This window comes from Equus przewalskii, chromosome 10 (assembly GCF_037783145.1).
Source record: "Equus przewalskii isolate Varuska chromosome 10, EquPr2, whole genome shotgun sequence".
Lineage (NCBI taxonomy): Eukaryota > Metazoa > Chordata > Mammalia > Perissodactyla > Equidae > Equus > Equus przewalskii.
Window position 1 is genome coordinate 1,621,501 of NC_091840.1, and position 14,462 is coordinate 1,635,962.

Below are 14,462 nucleotides of genomic sequence, written 5' to 3' on the forward strand. Positions count from 1 at the left end.
AGCAAAAAGAGGAGGATTGGCGGCAGATGTTAGCTCAGGGCTACTCTTCCTAAACAAAAAAAAGGCACGAAAGAATGCCAGAAAATTCCCCAGAACTGAAGGATCCCGAGTGGCAGGACCTGGACAAGCATGAGGAGGCTCCTGGGCACAGCAGGAATTGTAGATCAGCGGGATAAAGGGAACACCTAACTATTATGGACACGGGATCAGGGCTCAGGTGACACATTGCCTGAGAGTGACAGTGCAGCAAGAGGCAGGAAGCCAAGCCTTCAGGTCCGAGGGGACATCTCATCTTGAAGCTCCTCCCTCGCCAAACTACCATCCCCACGAGGGTAAGATACAGGTGTGTGCACACGTGCGATCTCGCTCTCCCACTTACAGGCCCCCTCCCACCCCTGCCCGGCCACGTGACCATGGCAGCCCCTGCCCAGCTGCTTGGCCCACCAAGTGCAGTCGGCCCCGTGTAAAGTGGGGATGAGAATGCCACGGGGACTGGGAGGAGGGGTCGTGGAAGGGCCCAGCATGGCTGAGATCCAGGCTCACTCAGGGCGCCTGTGAGTGGGGGCTGCTCCTGGAGATGGGCTCCCTGTGACAATTCATTCCTACAGTCCCTGGTGGACACACAATTGGGGCTGATCCACCTGTTACCCAGGGAGGTGGAGGTGCCACCCCGGCCACCTGCCCATGGACATTGCCTGTCCTTCCCCAGAATATCCTGACCCCAGCCTGGCTTGGTGCCCCCTCCACCTTCAGGGCCACGTCCCAAGTCTGCCCTCTGCCCCCCACTCCACCCCAGGGCATTCTGTGGCTCCCCACTGCCCTGGGGTGCTACTCCAGGTACCCTGAGGCTGTCCCCCTACCAGTGTCCCCTCCCACTTCATGGGGCTAACCTAGCCCCAAACAACCAAGCTCCACATCTCACAGCCCTGGGGAGGCTGCTGGAAAAGCAGAATAAACGCACCCTCGCTGTTCCCCAACCTCGGCATCCCACAGCCAGCAGGGGGTGTGGGGGGGGGCAGGGCTCAGAGTCCCACCCCTCCAATCCTAGCTCCACCTTTCCTGCTGTGTGTGACCTCGAACCAGCCACAGCCTCTCTGAGCCTCCCTTTCCTTCTCTCTGAATTGGTTATCAATAACCATCTCCCAGGGTGGCTTAGCTGCTGAAATAAGCCAGTGTACCCAGTAAGCAGACAGGGCATGGCAGCTGGCATCCAGCCCCCTAGGCACCAGCCCTGTACTCAGCAGACACGCATCAGGTCCAGGGTAGGCCCTGGCTTTAGGGTCTCTCTGTGGGTGCTGTCTGCCCCTGGACAGAAGGTGCCATGGACACTGGGGTGAGCTGACTCTGCCTGGCTGACTCGAAGCCCTGGCCCTCCCTTCTTTAGTTGCCCGATCCCACCTTCTCTCCCTGCGTCAGCACTGGCTGAGGTCACCAGCCGCTCCCTTGTCACCCTGGGGCGGCAGTGACTCAGCGACTGCCCGTCAGTTCCAGGCCCCTCCCCAGCCCCAGTCAGTGGCTGTGGGGGTCCCTCCCAGCGCTGGGGAGAGCCAGCCCAGCATGATGGGGAGTGGGGGCCCAACAGAAAGGGGCCACCCAGACTCCTTGTTCTGCCAGGGTGTCCAACCGCGACAACGGGACCCACCTGGCGGCACACCTGGGAATAACACCGCGCCTACCTCAGAGCTGGGCGCTCAGGGCTGGGGTGCCGCGGCCAGCCAGGGCGCCATCTCCTGGCCCAGGCCTCCAAGCTCGCTGGCCCTGGGGAGTGTCCTTGCTCCCAGCCCGTGCCCTGCAGGAGTGGTGCATGCTGAGTGCGGGGCCTGTGCCTGCCTACCCCATTCCCACCGTGCGGTGCCCTTCCCCCACCACCCTGGGCAGAGGAGATGGGGTGTGCGGTAGAGAGGAGGGTTTCTGAAACCAGATGACAGCCAGGACGCAGAAGGGCCGAGGGTAGCATGACCGCCCCATGGCCCCCCGCTCGCATCCCCAGAGCCGGTGAGGATCCGGACAGGTCAGGGCGCCCCAGGTCTCCCGCCCCAGTTTGCGCTGCTTTGGCGGCAGCATGTTCCACATTCTCCCGGTTGCCCCCTGTCTTTCCCTCCCAGGCCCACCAGTCTCTCCCGGGGACACCGGCGCTGACGCCAAGGGGCGCAGGGAAAGCTGGTGCGGGGACCGGGCTCCCGGAGGCGGGGCAGGGCCGGGGCGAGCGAGGACGCGTGGCCAGGGCACCGCCCCCGGACCAAGTTAGGACGCGCGGCCCCAGGCCAGGCCAGTGAGTGAGCTCCGGGGCCCACCCAGCAGGGGTCCCTCCGTGCCCCACAGGATCGGACCCGCTCTCCTGGGAGATGCTCCCCGAATCGTCGGCTGGGGGCGGGGCCGAGCGCAGCAATGCCCGCCCCCCCCACCCGCACCCACAACGCCCGCCCCTTGCCCGGCCGCACAGCTTCCCTGGGAAGTCTGTGCCGGGGAAGGAGGGCGCGGCGAAGGCCAGGGTGACCGGTCCGGAGGCCAGACTTGACCTCAGCCTGGACCCCCCCCAGCCTGCCCACCCCAGCTGCAGCCCTTGGGACAGTGGCGGGGAGGACACAGGGCTCAGAGCATGGCCTCCGGCCCGTGTCTCACCCTGATGTGCCCCCTGGTCCTCGGCGTCACACCAGGTGTCCCTGGGGTGGCTGACCACCGTGTAGCACAAAAGAACTCACCCGGCGGGGCGCGCTCCCCGCAGCCTGGGGCCAGAGTGGGAGGTGCGGGAAGGTTAGCCTGAACCTTCGCTAGGCGTCTCCCCACCGGCCCTCTCTGTCCCCTGAAGCCCCGCGAGCCTACCAGCTGGGGGGCAGGGAGAGAGTCCCAGAGGAGAGTCAGGCTCCGGGACCCCCTTCCCTCTCAGCCCTAGAGCTCTGACCCCCACTTGCATATTGGAATCAGGGTTGGGGGCACAGATCGGCCAGCCTTTCCCTGTCCCATTTCTCTTCTCAGTGAATTCTCCTCCCTCCTCCAGGGCTGGGAGCCCCTCCTTCTCCATTCCTTTTCCCTCGAGTCATGCCTTCTGCCGGACCCGTAGGTACCAGGTGCCATGCCAGGCATAGCGGAAACCAGCGTCACCCTGTAACCCCAGAACCTAAGCTCCAGGGAGGGTGGAGGACCAGGACAGACAGTGAATAACAAACGAGTATTTGGGTGGGAGGCGAGGACCTGACTGCAGGCCCGGGGATGGCTTGGAGGCCTGCAGGGAGAAGGCTGCCAATGGGAAGAAATTTCCAGGCAGAGGAACAGCCCGCCGCTGGTCTGGGTCTGGAGGGCCGTGTGTGAGAGGTGCAGTAGGTGGAGGGGGTGCAGGCCGAGGCACCCAGATCGCCTCCAGCTCCAGGGAAGGGGCTCAGCTTCCATCTCGAGGCGGTGGGTGGCCTGGGGAGCAGAGTGACCTGATTTGCAGCATTGTGGGGAAGCAGGGGGTGGGTGGCTGGGCTGGACAGACACCACAGCAGGTCAGGGATGTGTGGGGCGTCCTGTGGCCTGGCAGGCACCCCGCTTTCTGGCTTTCACGACGTGCAGAGGTAGGACCGTGTTGTTCAGCAGCTGGAGGCCCGGACTCCTGGGTTTAATCCTTGGTTCCCCATTGCAGTCTGTGGACACGGCTCACGCAGAGTAAGAACTATGCAGAGGTGGAAGGGGGTGATCTCCGGGGGAGGGGCCCACCACGGTGTCCGTGACATAATTATCCTTGGCGGTGTGTGCAGCACAGGTGGGGAGCACTGTGCCAGGTCCCTGCTCCATGGGGTAGGGAGCATGGTCATTCTGTCCATGGAGGCCCGGGGAAGGAGGCCTGAGGGTGTGCCCTGGGAAGCAGAGTGGGGAGCCGCTGCTCCCAGGAATCTCAGGGCTGACACACAGAGGCGCTGAGTGCTTCTCAATCATCACCAAAAACCGAACCGCAAGGCCAGAGGCCTGGAAAACCTCAGCAGTGAGGCCTGGGGCGTTTGCTGGGCCGCCTAATGGCCTTCTGTCCCCAGACCTGTTGTCCAGTGCAAGAGGGCCACCGCCAGCCTCAGAGCCTCTCATGGGCCACACACCCCTCACGTCACTGGCCCATCTTCTTTACCGAAACCGAGGCCCAGGGAGGCCACAGCTGGCACAGGGCCGAGCCTGGACCAGAACCCAGCTCCTGACTCCCAGCCCAGTGTTCTTCCAGGGGACTCCTTGGTTCCTGCTGCAGCACAGTGGGGAGACGGGGACCTCTCATAAACTCCAGTGGGATCTGTCTTTCAAAGGCCTGCAGCCCTCCACCACTGGAGCAGTGGGGGGAGGGGAGGTGGGTGGGGACCTTTGGCCTAGGGTTTCTGTGCACCCGACCCCCCAAACTTCATGTGGGAGGCGCGCACTGTGAGCCTCAGCTTCCCCTCCTGGAAAATGGCACAGCAGTGGCGTGTCCTCAGACATGCAGAGGCCTGGCCTGGTGCATCCTGGCACAGGACAAATGGCAGCTTTGAGCACACAGCCCCCGACCCAACTCACAGCAGCCCAGGTGACTGTACAGCTGGCTCCAGACAGCTGGCCCTTCCATGCCTCGGTCCATACAGCGCTGGCAGAACAAGCCCCCACTGGGCGCCAGGCCAGAGAGAGAAGCGTGTGGCCCTGACATTGTCCTTTGACGTGAAACTCAGAGGCAGGCAGGCCAGGCCAGCAGGAACCTGGCCTTGCCTACCAGGGCAGCCCTCAGGACCACTGTTCCCAATAAGGCCACTCCAGGGGCTGACCCCGCCCCACGGGAACACACAGGCCTGGGACAAGAGGACAGTGAGCTGAGGGTAGAGAAACTTTGGTTTTCCTTGGGCTTTTTAAAATAAAAGTCTTTACTATGAGATAAGTTTATTTATTTTTATTTTTTGTGAGGAAGATTGTCAGTAAGCTAACATCTGTGCCAGTCTTCCTCTATTTTGTGTGGGATGCCACCACAGCGTGGGCTTGACAAGCAGTACTAAGTCTGCGCCTGGGATTCAAACCTGCGAACCCAAGGTCGTGGAAACAGAGCGTGAGAACTTAACCATTACGCCACCGGGCCCTGCCCGAGGGATAGTTTTAGATTTACAGAAAAGTTGCAAAGACAGGATGAATGTTCCGGTAGACTGCACCCAGTTTCCCCTAATGCTAACATCTTACACAGTCCTGACACAGTTGTCACACTGAGAGACCGACATTGGTACTTTGTATTAATAAACTTCACTTTACTCAAATGTTACCAGTTCTTCCACTACCATCCTTTTTTCTGTTCCAGGATCCAACCCAGGATCCCACAGTGCATTTGCAGAGAGGAAAAGGAAAGGCATTCCTGGCAGGTGGAATGGTAGAGGCAAAGGCCAGGAGCCAGGACTCATTACCACATACTCTATCCTGTCTGCCTGACAAGTAACCTGCTAGTTGGGAGATAGCTGGAGGTGGGAGGGTGCAGGGTGGGCTGGGGGCCATGCTACCAGGTGCAGAGGTGAGCCCGATCCTGGGAGCACCCTGGAGGCTGGAACAGGAAGATGCCAGGCTGGCTTCAGTGTCAGGAAGAAGACCCTTGGGAAAGGACGCAGGACCAGGGAGGTGGCCGCAGGCTGAGTCTCAGCCAGGCTGCACTTCCTTGCAAGGCGAGGCCACCTCCTGCCCTGCTGTTTTCTCAGCTATTCAATGGATGAAAGATAAAATGAGACGCAGCAAGCTCACAATAATCCAGCAAAACCAGCACAGAGCTAGAAAAAAATCACAGCGTTTCTGAGTCCCAAGTCTCCATCCTCAAGATGGGAAGGACACGCCCGCTCCGGGCAGAAGCGCAGCTGCTGACTCTCACCGCCCCCATGGCCTCCCTGCTCACACATCCGCGCCGCCCCCTCCCCAGGGATGCCCGGCCCTCTCCAGCTCCAGGCTCCAGGAGGGGTGGGGGTGGCCCTGCGCTCCAAGAGCAGAGCCCTGAGGTGACCTTGGGCGAGGCCTCTCACTGTTCAGTTGCAAAACAGAAAAATCACAGCGCAGAACACGGGGCTCCCCATCCCCCGAGCCCGGCTTGGAGGCCTCGCTCCACCTGGGGCCTGGCCGCACCGCGCCCACTGACTCCTGGCTTTCGGCGGTGCTTCCCAGGCGGGCGAACGCCCCTCTCCTCCCATGCCAGACATCCAGCTCCGCATCCCCCCACTCCTGGCGGCCACCTGGCCTCGCGGCCACAGGCACCACCCCGCCCTCGCGGCCAGCCTGACGCGGAGCAGTGGGGTCTCGGGAGGCGCGGAGGGCCGAGGTAAGGGTGCGGAGCAGCCGAAGGACCCCTCCCCTCCCGCCCCCCCCCTCGGAGGCGCCGGGGGCCGCCCCGCCCCCGCCCCGGCCGCCCGCTACCGCCCCTTTGTCCCGCCGGCCAATCGGCGGCCTCCTTGACTAAATAAGGCGAGGAGCGCGCCCGGCGCCCCCCGTCCGTTACTTCCGCCCCCCGCCCGGCCGGTGACTCAGGGCCGGCGGCGGGCGGGGACGGTGCTGCCCGGGCCGCGGCTTCCCGGGCGGCGCCGAAATCGCCAAATATGGCCGCGCCGCGCGCCGCCGCCCCCCGCCCGCACACCTGCGGCCGCACCTTGGCCCCCCCCCCCCCGCCGGGTGACACATCCGCGGAAGAGGACGCAGGCCCCCCTGCCTCGCGCCGGGCCGGCAGGGAGCGCCCCCTGCCTTCCCCCGCAGCTGCAGCCCTGCGGGTGGGGGAGCTGGCGGGAATCTTGGGGCTCCCAGGCCCCGCCTCACTTTCCCCCGCGACCCTTAGGCCGTGCACTAGCATCCTGCAGACTGCAAGATGGGGAAGAAGGAGGGGGGCGGGAACAGAGGTCCATGGGCCTCGGCCCTCTCCCCATGTGCCCCCAGAAGCAGCCCGGGCAGCCGGGTGCAGCCCCCCGCCCGGCACACAGGAGACAGGAGGCCGGAGGGCATGGCGTGGGGAGGGGCAGGGGTGGAATGCAGCTGGGCGGACACAGGGCCAGGAGATCTTAGCTACTTCCCACCTCCCCCATGTCCTGTGTGGCATCTTGGGGCCCCCAAGCGAAGCAGTCGTCCTCACATCGTTGACGCCCCCACCAGGGAGATGAGCAGGCAGTGGTTGTGCCCACCGGCGCCAGTAACAGTGGGTTTTCTGGAGGCCCAGCCCCGAGTTCTCCCATGAGTGGGGCACACACCTGACGGAGAGCAACTTTGCCCTGCGCCCCTGGAAAGTCTGGGGAGTCGAGACCCAGCTGGGCCCAGTGGCACAGGTGGCCATAGGCAAGGCCTTGGCGTCTGAGGGACTGCAGTCTGTAGGTGACCTGGGTGGCTGCCTTATCTTCTGGGCCCGGCGTCCTCATCCCTAGATGTGGTCACCAGCTGGCCTTGCAGGACTCGGGGCGCGAGGCCCGGCCTTTCACCGTCAGACACCTGCGTGCGTCAAGATGAGCCCCCTGCCCCATTGCCCCACTGCCACTGCTCTCAGCCAGGGCTCTTCCTCACGCTCCTCTCATATTTAATTCTGCACTGAACGATTCCAAAAGCTTAGAAAAAGTCCAAGGAAACTATAGTACTTGGTTCGCCTCTGGGCATGAGCAAAGCATGGGCGCCAGCAGGTGCACCCGGACCCTGCCGCTAGGACAGGTCCTCCATGCAGGCCGCAGGGGGGAAAGGGCAGGCGCCCAGGGGCAGGGGAGCAGCGCAGGCGGCCTGTTCCTAGGGATCAGCAAACCCACTCCAGCCCCGACTCCTAGTCTCATAGACAGAATAAAGGGTGCCCCCCAAGTCTTGGGGGGAGTCGACCGTTGGGCAGCCAGGACACTCCTCTCCTGCCTCAGTTTCCCTATACTGTCTCTAGGTGATTAGAATGAAGCAAGGCCCCACCCCTTCCAGCTGGATGGGGGGTGGGGAGGCCCCAACCCCGAGTGGGGCCCGCGCCTGAGGACTATCGGGCCTGCACTTTGAGGAGCAAAATGTGGGGTGTGGGTAGAAGGGGGCTTCCGCTTCTGCGCTGTCAGGGACCCCGAGGCACCCCTCGCGGGCGCAGGGGCACGGGCGACCCATTCCCCGTGCGGGGGTGAGGGCAGCTCCCCGGGCCGCGGGGCCCAGAGCTCAGCACCGGCGGCCGCCGAGACCCCCGCCCCTCCCCCGCCGTCGCGGCCCAGGCTCTCCGCGGAGCCTGGGCGGGGCTCGCAGGGGGCGCGGGGAGCAAAGCCGCCCAGCGGGGCGGGGGCGCGGCCCAGCGTCGGGCCGGGGAGTTTCGGGGTGCAGGCGGGCCCTCCCCCACGGCGCGCGGCAGTCCCGGGGCGGGGCTGGCCGGCCGGCCGCGCGGTCCTCCCCGCAGCCCCCGGGGGCGCCCATCCGCCCGGCCCGCGCCGGGTCTCGGGCGGGGGTCCCGGGCGCCGAGTCTGGGACGCCAGATCTCGGGCGCGGGGTCTCGGGTGCGGGGGCGCCGCGGGGAGGGGGGTGCCGTTGGGGGCGGTGCGGGCTGGGGGCGGGGCCGTGAGCGGGGCCCCACGTGCCCCGGCCGGGCCGGCCAATGGGCGCCCGTCGTTCGGAAAGATCGCCATATATGGACATGTTCTGGGGCCGCGCGCGCCACCGGCCCGCGCGCGCGCCCCGCTCCGCTTAAAAAGCGGCGGGGGAGGCCGCGGTCGGTCTCACTCGCCGCAGCCGGTTCGTGCTCTGCGTCGTCTCGCCGTTCGTTCGCCCGTTGCTCCGCACCTCGCGGCCGCTGCCTCCGCCGGTAAGCGGCCGGGTCTGCGCGCCCTGTCTGCGGCCGAGCCCCCGCGTCCTTTTTCGGTGGCCCGAGAAGCCGGGCCGCGCCGCCCGGGAAACAAAGGGTGGCCGGGAAGGGGTGGGCAGGGATGCGGCTCAGCTCGTCCGCGGCGGCCGCAGTGGGGATGTCGCCGGGGGGAGGGGACCAGGGCGGGGCTGGACCGCAGTGCGGAGAGCTCGGGCCGCGCGACGAACGGGGGGCGGCGCTGCGTGGGGGGCCTGGGCTGGGCGGTTGCAGCGCTGCCGGGGGCGGCGGGGCGGGGGGCGGGGCGGCGGGCCGGCGCGGAGGCGGAGGGGCGCCGCAGGGGCCTGGCCGGGGCGCGCCTGAGTGGGTCGCATCTCTGAACAGATCGCCATGGAAGAAGAGATCGCTGCGCTCGTCATCGACAACGGCTCCGGGATGTGCAAAGCTGGCTTTGCTGGGGACGACGCCCCCCGGGCTGTGTTCCCGTCCATCGTGGGGCGCCCCCGACACCAGGGCGTGATGGTGGGCATGGGGCAGAAGGACAGCTACGTGGGCGACGAGGCCCAGAGCAAGCGCGGCATCCTGACCCTCAAGTACCCCATCGAGCACGGCATCGTCACCAACTGGGACGACATGGAGAAGATCTGGCACCACACCTTCTACAACGAGCTGCGCGTGGCCCCCGAGGAGCACCCCGTGCTGCTGACCGAGGCCCCCCTGAACCCCAAGGCCAACCGCGAGAAGATGACTCAGGTAAGCGCCGCCCTGCGCTCCCGCTTTCCGCTTTGCTTCACAAGTCATTTTTGCTCAGTTTTGTTTTCTGAAATTCAAGTATTTCTTTCGATATTTCCAGGGTTCTGTTCCTCTTCTGGCATTTCCTCCCTGAAGTCTCAAGGTTTCTTATTTGTGTTTCTGCCTGCTCCTTTTCTTTTCTCCACACATCACATTTGTGGCATGCTGGCATGCAGTGTGTGTGCATGGGGTGGCCCCGGGTCCCTGCCTCCCACTAAGGAGCCCGTTGCCTTCTCCAGATCATGTTCGAGACTTTCAACACTCCGGCTATGTACGTGGCCATCCAGGCCGTGCTGTCCCTGTACGCCTCTGGCCGCACAACTGGTATTGTCATGGACTCTGGGGACGGGGTCACCCACACTGTGCCCATCTATGAGGGGTACGCTCTGCCCCACGCCATCTTGCGTCTGGACCTGGCTGGCCGGGACCTGACAGACTACCTCATGAAGATCCTCACGGAGCGTGGCTACAGCTTCACTACCACGGCCGAGCGGGAAATCGTGCGTGACATCAAGGAGAAGCTCTGCTATGTCGCCCTGGATTTCGAGCAGGAGATGGCCACCGCTGCGTCGTCCTCCTCCCTGGAGAAGAGCTATGAGCTGCCCGACGGCCAGGTGATCACCATCGGCAACGAGCGGTTCCGGTGTCCAGAGGCGCTGTTCCAGCCGTCCTTCCTGGGTAGGTGATGGGCTGTGTGGGTTCTGTTGGAGATTGTGAGGGGTGAGATGCTTCTCTCCTTAGGAGGAGTAGGTGATGCTAAGGGTATTTTGTTTTTTAGGTATGGAGTCTTGTGGTATCCACGAGACCACCTTCAACTCCATCATGAAATGTGACGTCGACATTCGCAAGGACCTGTATGCTAACACAGTGCTGTCCGGTGGGACCACCATGTACCCCGGCATTGCCGACAGGATGCAGAAGGAAATCACGGCCCTGGCCCCCAGCACGATGAAGATTAAGGTGAGTCAAGTGCAGTTCTGGGCTTGGGCTCGTGGAAGGCCTTGCTGGGAAGACAGTGCCATGAGCTAAAGCCACGTTCTTGTCTTTCCAGATCATTGCTCCTCCTGAACGCAAGTACTCAGTGTGGATCGGGGGCTCCATCCTGGCCTCGCTGTCCACCTTCCAGCAGATGTGGATCAGCAAGCAGGAGTACGACGAGTCGGGCCCCTCCATCGTCCACCGCAAATGCTTCTAAATGGACTGCGAGCAGATGCGTAGCATTTGCTGCATGAGTGAATTCAGAAGTATAAATTTGCCCTGGCAAATGTGTACACCTCTTGCTAGCCTCATGAAACTGGAATAAGCCTTTGAAAAGAAATTTGTCCTTGAAGCTTGTATCTGATATCAGCACTGGATTGTAGAACTTGTTGCTGATTTGACCTTGTACTCGAGTTAACTGTTACATTGGTGTATGTTTAATACCCTGTGCATATCTTTGATTTAAGCCCCCAGCACACGCGGCTCGGCCACTTGGTGGCTGAGGTGAGAACATATCCGTGGAAGAGAAGTCCATTGGCTTGAGGAGAATCTGAGAGACCAAGAGTTTCTTGATCTGTGCAGGGTATTAACGTGTGAGAGCTGTCTGTTCCAGGATTTCTCTGGAGGCTGGCAAGAGTCCTGAGCAGTTGTCATTTCTGTCTTGCCGGTCTGACGGGGTTGGGAAGGGCCGAGCCTTAGGACCCACTTTCCTTTCTCCCCCGATGTTTTCCCGCCAGAACACCGTGGGTGGTTACTTGCCTTGAGTTGGGAAACGGTTTGCATTTATACCTGTAAATTTATTCACCCTTTTAATTTATGTAAGGTTTTTGTACGCAATTCTCAATTCCTTAAGAGATGACAACAAATTTTGGTTTTCTACTGTTACGTGAGAACATTAGGCCCCAGCAACGCGTCATTGTGTGAGGAAATAAAGTGCTGCAGTCAACTGAGCTCTGGCTCCTCTTGGGGGCTGTGTGGGGGGCTGCCTGCAAGATGGTGTGGGTGGGGCAGCCTCGGCTGCCAAGGGCCAAGGTTTGGTTTCTGCGTTGGAAGAGATGCCTTGGGTACTTGGAGTTTGGTTGTTAAGCGGTGTTGCCACAAGCAGTTGGAGCCACACAGAGCCCAGGCCTTCCCTACGTTCGGGTGGGAGTGGGGTGGGGATTGTTTTTCTTGGAGAGCATAGCAAAGGGTAGCAACCATGGGATGGAGGAGTAGAGAGTAGTTACTGAGCCGTGGGTTTCCGGTGGGAATGTCACTAAACTGGCTCTGGGCTCATTGGCAAGTCTGTCCTGAGACTCTCCTCCCCTGGGCCTCCCAGTGAATGAAGGAGATTAAGTACTTCTGAGGGCAGCCCGAGTCTTCCATGGCTGTTTCAAATTTTCAAGCTTAGTTCTTTGTAGGTTGGATCAAGGAGGTAGTTTCACTAGATTGGGAAAGCTTGAGGATTTGGCAACGTTTATTTTTGAAATGTGGCAGAAAGATTTTCTAAGAAAGGGTGAGGGGCCCTCCACTGCTGGGAAGCAGCTTGCACCCACCGAGATGGTTGTATTTTCTAGCCCCGCTTTCAATTGGTTGGGAAGGTGTCTTAAGACCTCCCATGGTGGGGAGGGATCTCTGTTAGGCAAGGGGCCCCAACAACGTGTGTCAGGATGTGGAGAGCCTCTCCTTTTTGAGTAGAAAGTGGACCCTGCCCAGCTCAGGCCATCATCCTGCTTTGCTGCTGGTACCTCACTCACAGTGACCCTGTGACTCCCCGTGAAACATACAGAGCCACAAGTAGAAGTTACCTTTTTGCCCTGGACAGCATTCCACTTTCAGGACTAAAAATCTCATTCGCAGCATGAGTGGGTTCGGGAAAGAGGAAGCAGCTCCAGGCTGAGTAGGACAGCAGGGGAGAGCACACCTTTACTAAGGAACCAGAAAGAAAAAGAGGTGGCTGGCTGGCATCATGGCCACACTGCCTGGCCCCATCTGGCTCCACTCTTGCTGGTGTTGGGACCAGAGGGCAAGTCCCTCTACTCCATGTGTCCATCCTTTCTGCAAACAGGAGAGCAGTGTGTCCTCCACACAGGTGTGAGGACTCGAGGCCCCCAGTTGCCTTGCCTGCACACGGTAGGGACACACGTTCCTCCCTCCCACCTCTGTGGGGTGGCAAAATTTCTGCAGGACAGAAGACGGGGTTTTTTGTGGTGCTTTTGGGACGTTAACCAGATGTCAAACCCCATCACTGTATCCACTCAAGGAAGGTAGTGCGGAAGTCTTGTGGTGGGTGCCACTGCCTGGCCGGGCGTATTGTAGGGCACTGCATACTGCCTTGGCCTAAGGGTCCCATTTATCCTCATCTGCCAAAAAGAGACTCCCCTGCCCAAGGGAGGCCCGTCACAGCGACCCCTCCCCTCAGAGCCCTCTCAAGGATGTGTGACGGCACCTCGGGCCCCTGTGGAAAGTCTCACTTTTGTCAGCATGCTTTCTTCAGGTATCTGAGTCCTGAGTGCCCCAAAATGCTAAGCTTGGAGAGAAGGGACAGAGCTGGAGAAAAGAGTGAGAACTCAGCCCCTGCGACTTCCAAAACCACGAGTCTGCTCCAACCAAAGAAAGACGTGAATGGTTTTTGCCAACTTGTGCAAAAGGAAAAAGGAGCTCTCTTCAAGGAGGAACATCAATAAAGTCAACAGACAGGTACCTGGAGGCAACATCTTCAAAGTCGAAGACAAGGGATTTATCTCCACACTGTGCACGGAACTGCAAATCAGCAAGAACAAGTCAGGAAAACCTGTGGACCAGCAAGAGAAAAGCATGTGAATAGGCACCTTAGGGAAGAGGAAACCTCAAAGGCTGACTGTCTTAAATGCTCTTCAGCTTAATGAATGGAAGCTTCTGGAAGGGATGAAAGACTTGCGCAATGAAAATTATGAAATATTGCTAAAAGAAATTAAGACACAAGTAAATGGAAACATATCCCATGTTCATGGATTGGAAGACTTACTGTTGTTAAAATATCAATATTACCCAAAGCAATCTACAGATTCAATGTAATTCCATCAAAATCCCAATGATGTCTTTGGCAGAAATAGAAAAATCCATCCTAAAATTCATATGGACTCTCCAGGGCCCCACAAAGCCAAAACAATCTTGAAAAGAAGAAGAAAGCTGGAGGACTCACATTTCCTGATTTCAAAACTTACTACAAAGCTACAGTAATCACAACAGCGTGGTAGTGGCATAACGACAGACGTATAGACCAATGGAATAGAGCAGAGAGCCTGGAAATGCACTCTCCCATAGAGGGTCAAATGGTTGACAAAGGTGCCAAGACCAATCAGTCGGGAAAGGACAGTCTTTTCAACAAATGGTGCTGGGAAAACTGAGTATCCACATATAAAAGATGCAGGGTGGACCCTTACCTCACACCATATACAAGATTAACTCAAAATGCATCACAGACCTAAATGTAAGACCTAAAACTGTAAAACTCCCAGAAGAAAACAAAGGACAAAAGCTTCATGACATTGGATTTGACAATGATTTCTGGATATGACACCAAAGTTACAGGTAACAAAAGAAAAAATAGACAATTGGACCTCATGAAAATTTAAAAATTTTACACATCAAAAGACACTGTCTCTATAAATTTGACTCATCTAGGAATCTCATATAAGTGGAATCATACAATATTTGGTCTCTTGTGTCTGACTTATTTCACTCAGTACAATGTCTTCAAGGTTCATCCACGTTGTAGCAGGTGTCAGAATTTCCTTCCTGGAACCGGCCTGGTGGCCGAGTGGTTGAGTTCTCGCGCTCTGCTTTGGTGGCCCAGGGTTTCGTTGGTTCGACTCCTGGGCGTGGACATGGCACTGCTCATCAAGCCACGCTGAGGCCGTGTCCCACGTGCCACAACTAGAAGGACCCACAACTAAAAATGCACAACTATGTACTGGGGGGCTTTTGGGAGAAAAAGGAAAAA

The 14,462-nt window shown here is 60.0% G+C and overlaps 1 protein-coding gene across 1 annotated transcript; it reads left to right on the forward strand.

Annotated features, from left to right (window-relative positions):
• Window positions 1–8,530: 8,530 nt before the first annotated feature.
• Window positions 8,531–11,445, forward strand: ACTG1 (actin gamma 1). The gene is made up of 5 exons (XM_070561334.1): window positions 8,531–8,731; window positions 9,113–9,481; window positions 9,760–10,198; window positions 10,299–10,480; window positions 10,572–11,445. The coding sequence occupies exons 2-5, from the start codon at window positions 9,119–9,121 to the stop codon at window positions 10,713–10,715; spliced, it is 1,128 nt and encodes a 375-aa protein (XP_070417435.1). The 5' UTR covers window positions 8,531–8,731; window positions 9,113–9,118; the 3' UTR covers window positions 10,716–11,445.
• Window positions 11,446–14,462: the final 3,017 nt, after the last annotated feature.

Bases quoted from the DNA above. Each gene is read 5' to 3' on its own strand.
- ACTG1 (XM_070561334.1), top strand. From the start codon at position 9,119: ATGGAAGAAGAGATCGCTGCGCTCGTCATCGACAACGGCTCCGGGATG. The intron at 9,482-9,759 runs GTAAGCGCCGCC...TGCCTTCTCCAG, and splicing joins ACCGCGAGAAGATGACTCAG to ATCATGTTCGAGACTTTCAA. The intron at 10,199-10,298 runs GTAGGTGATGGG...TTTGTTTTTTAG, and splicing joins GTTCCAGCCGTCCTTCCTGG to GTATGGAGTCTTGTGGTATC.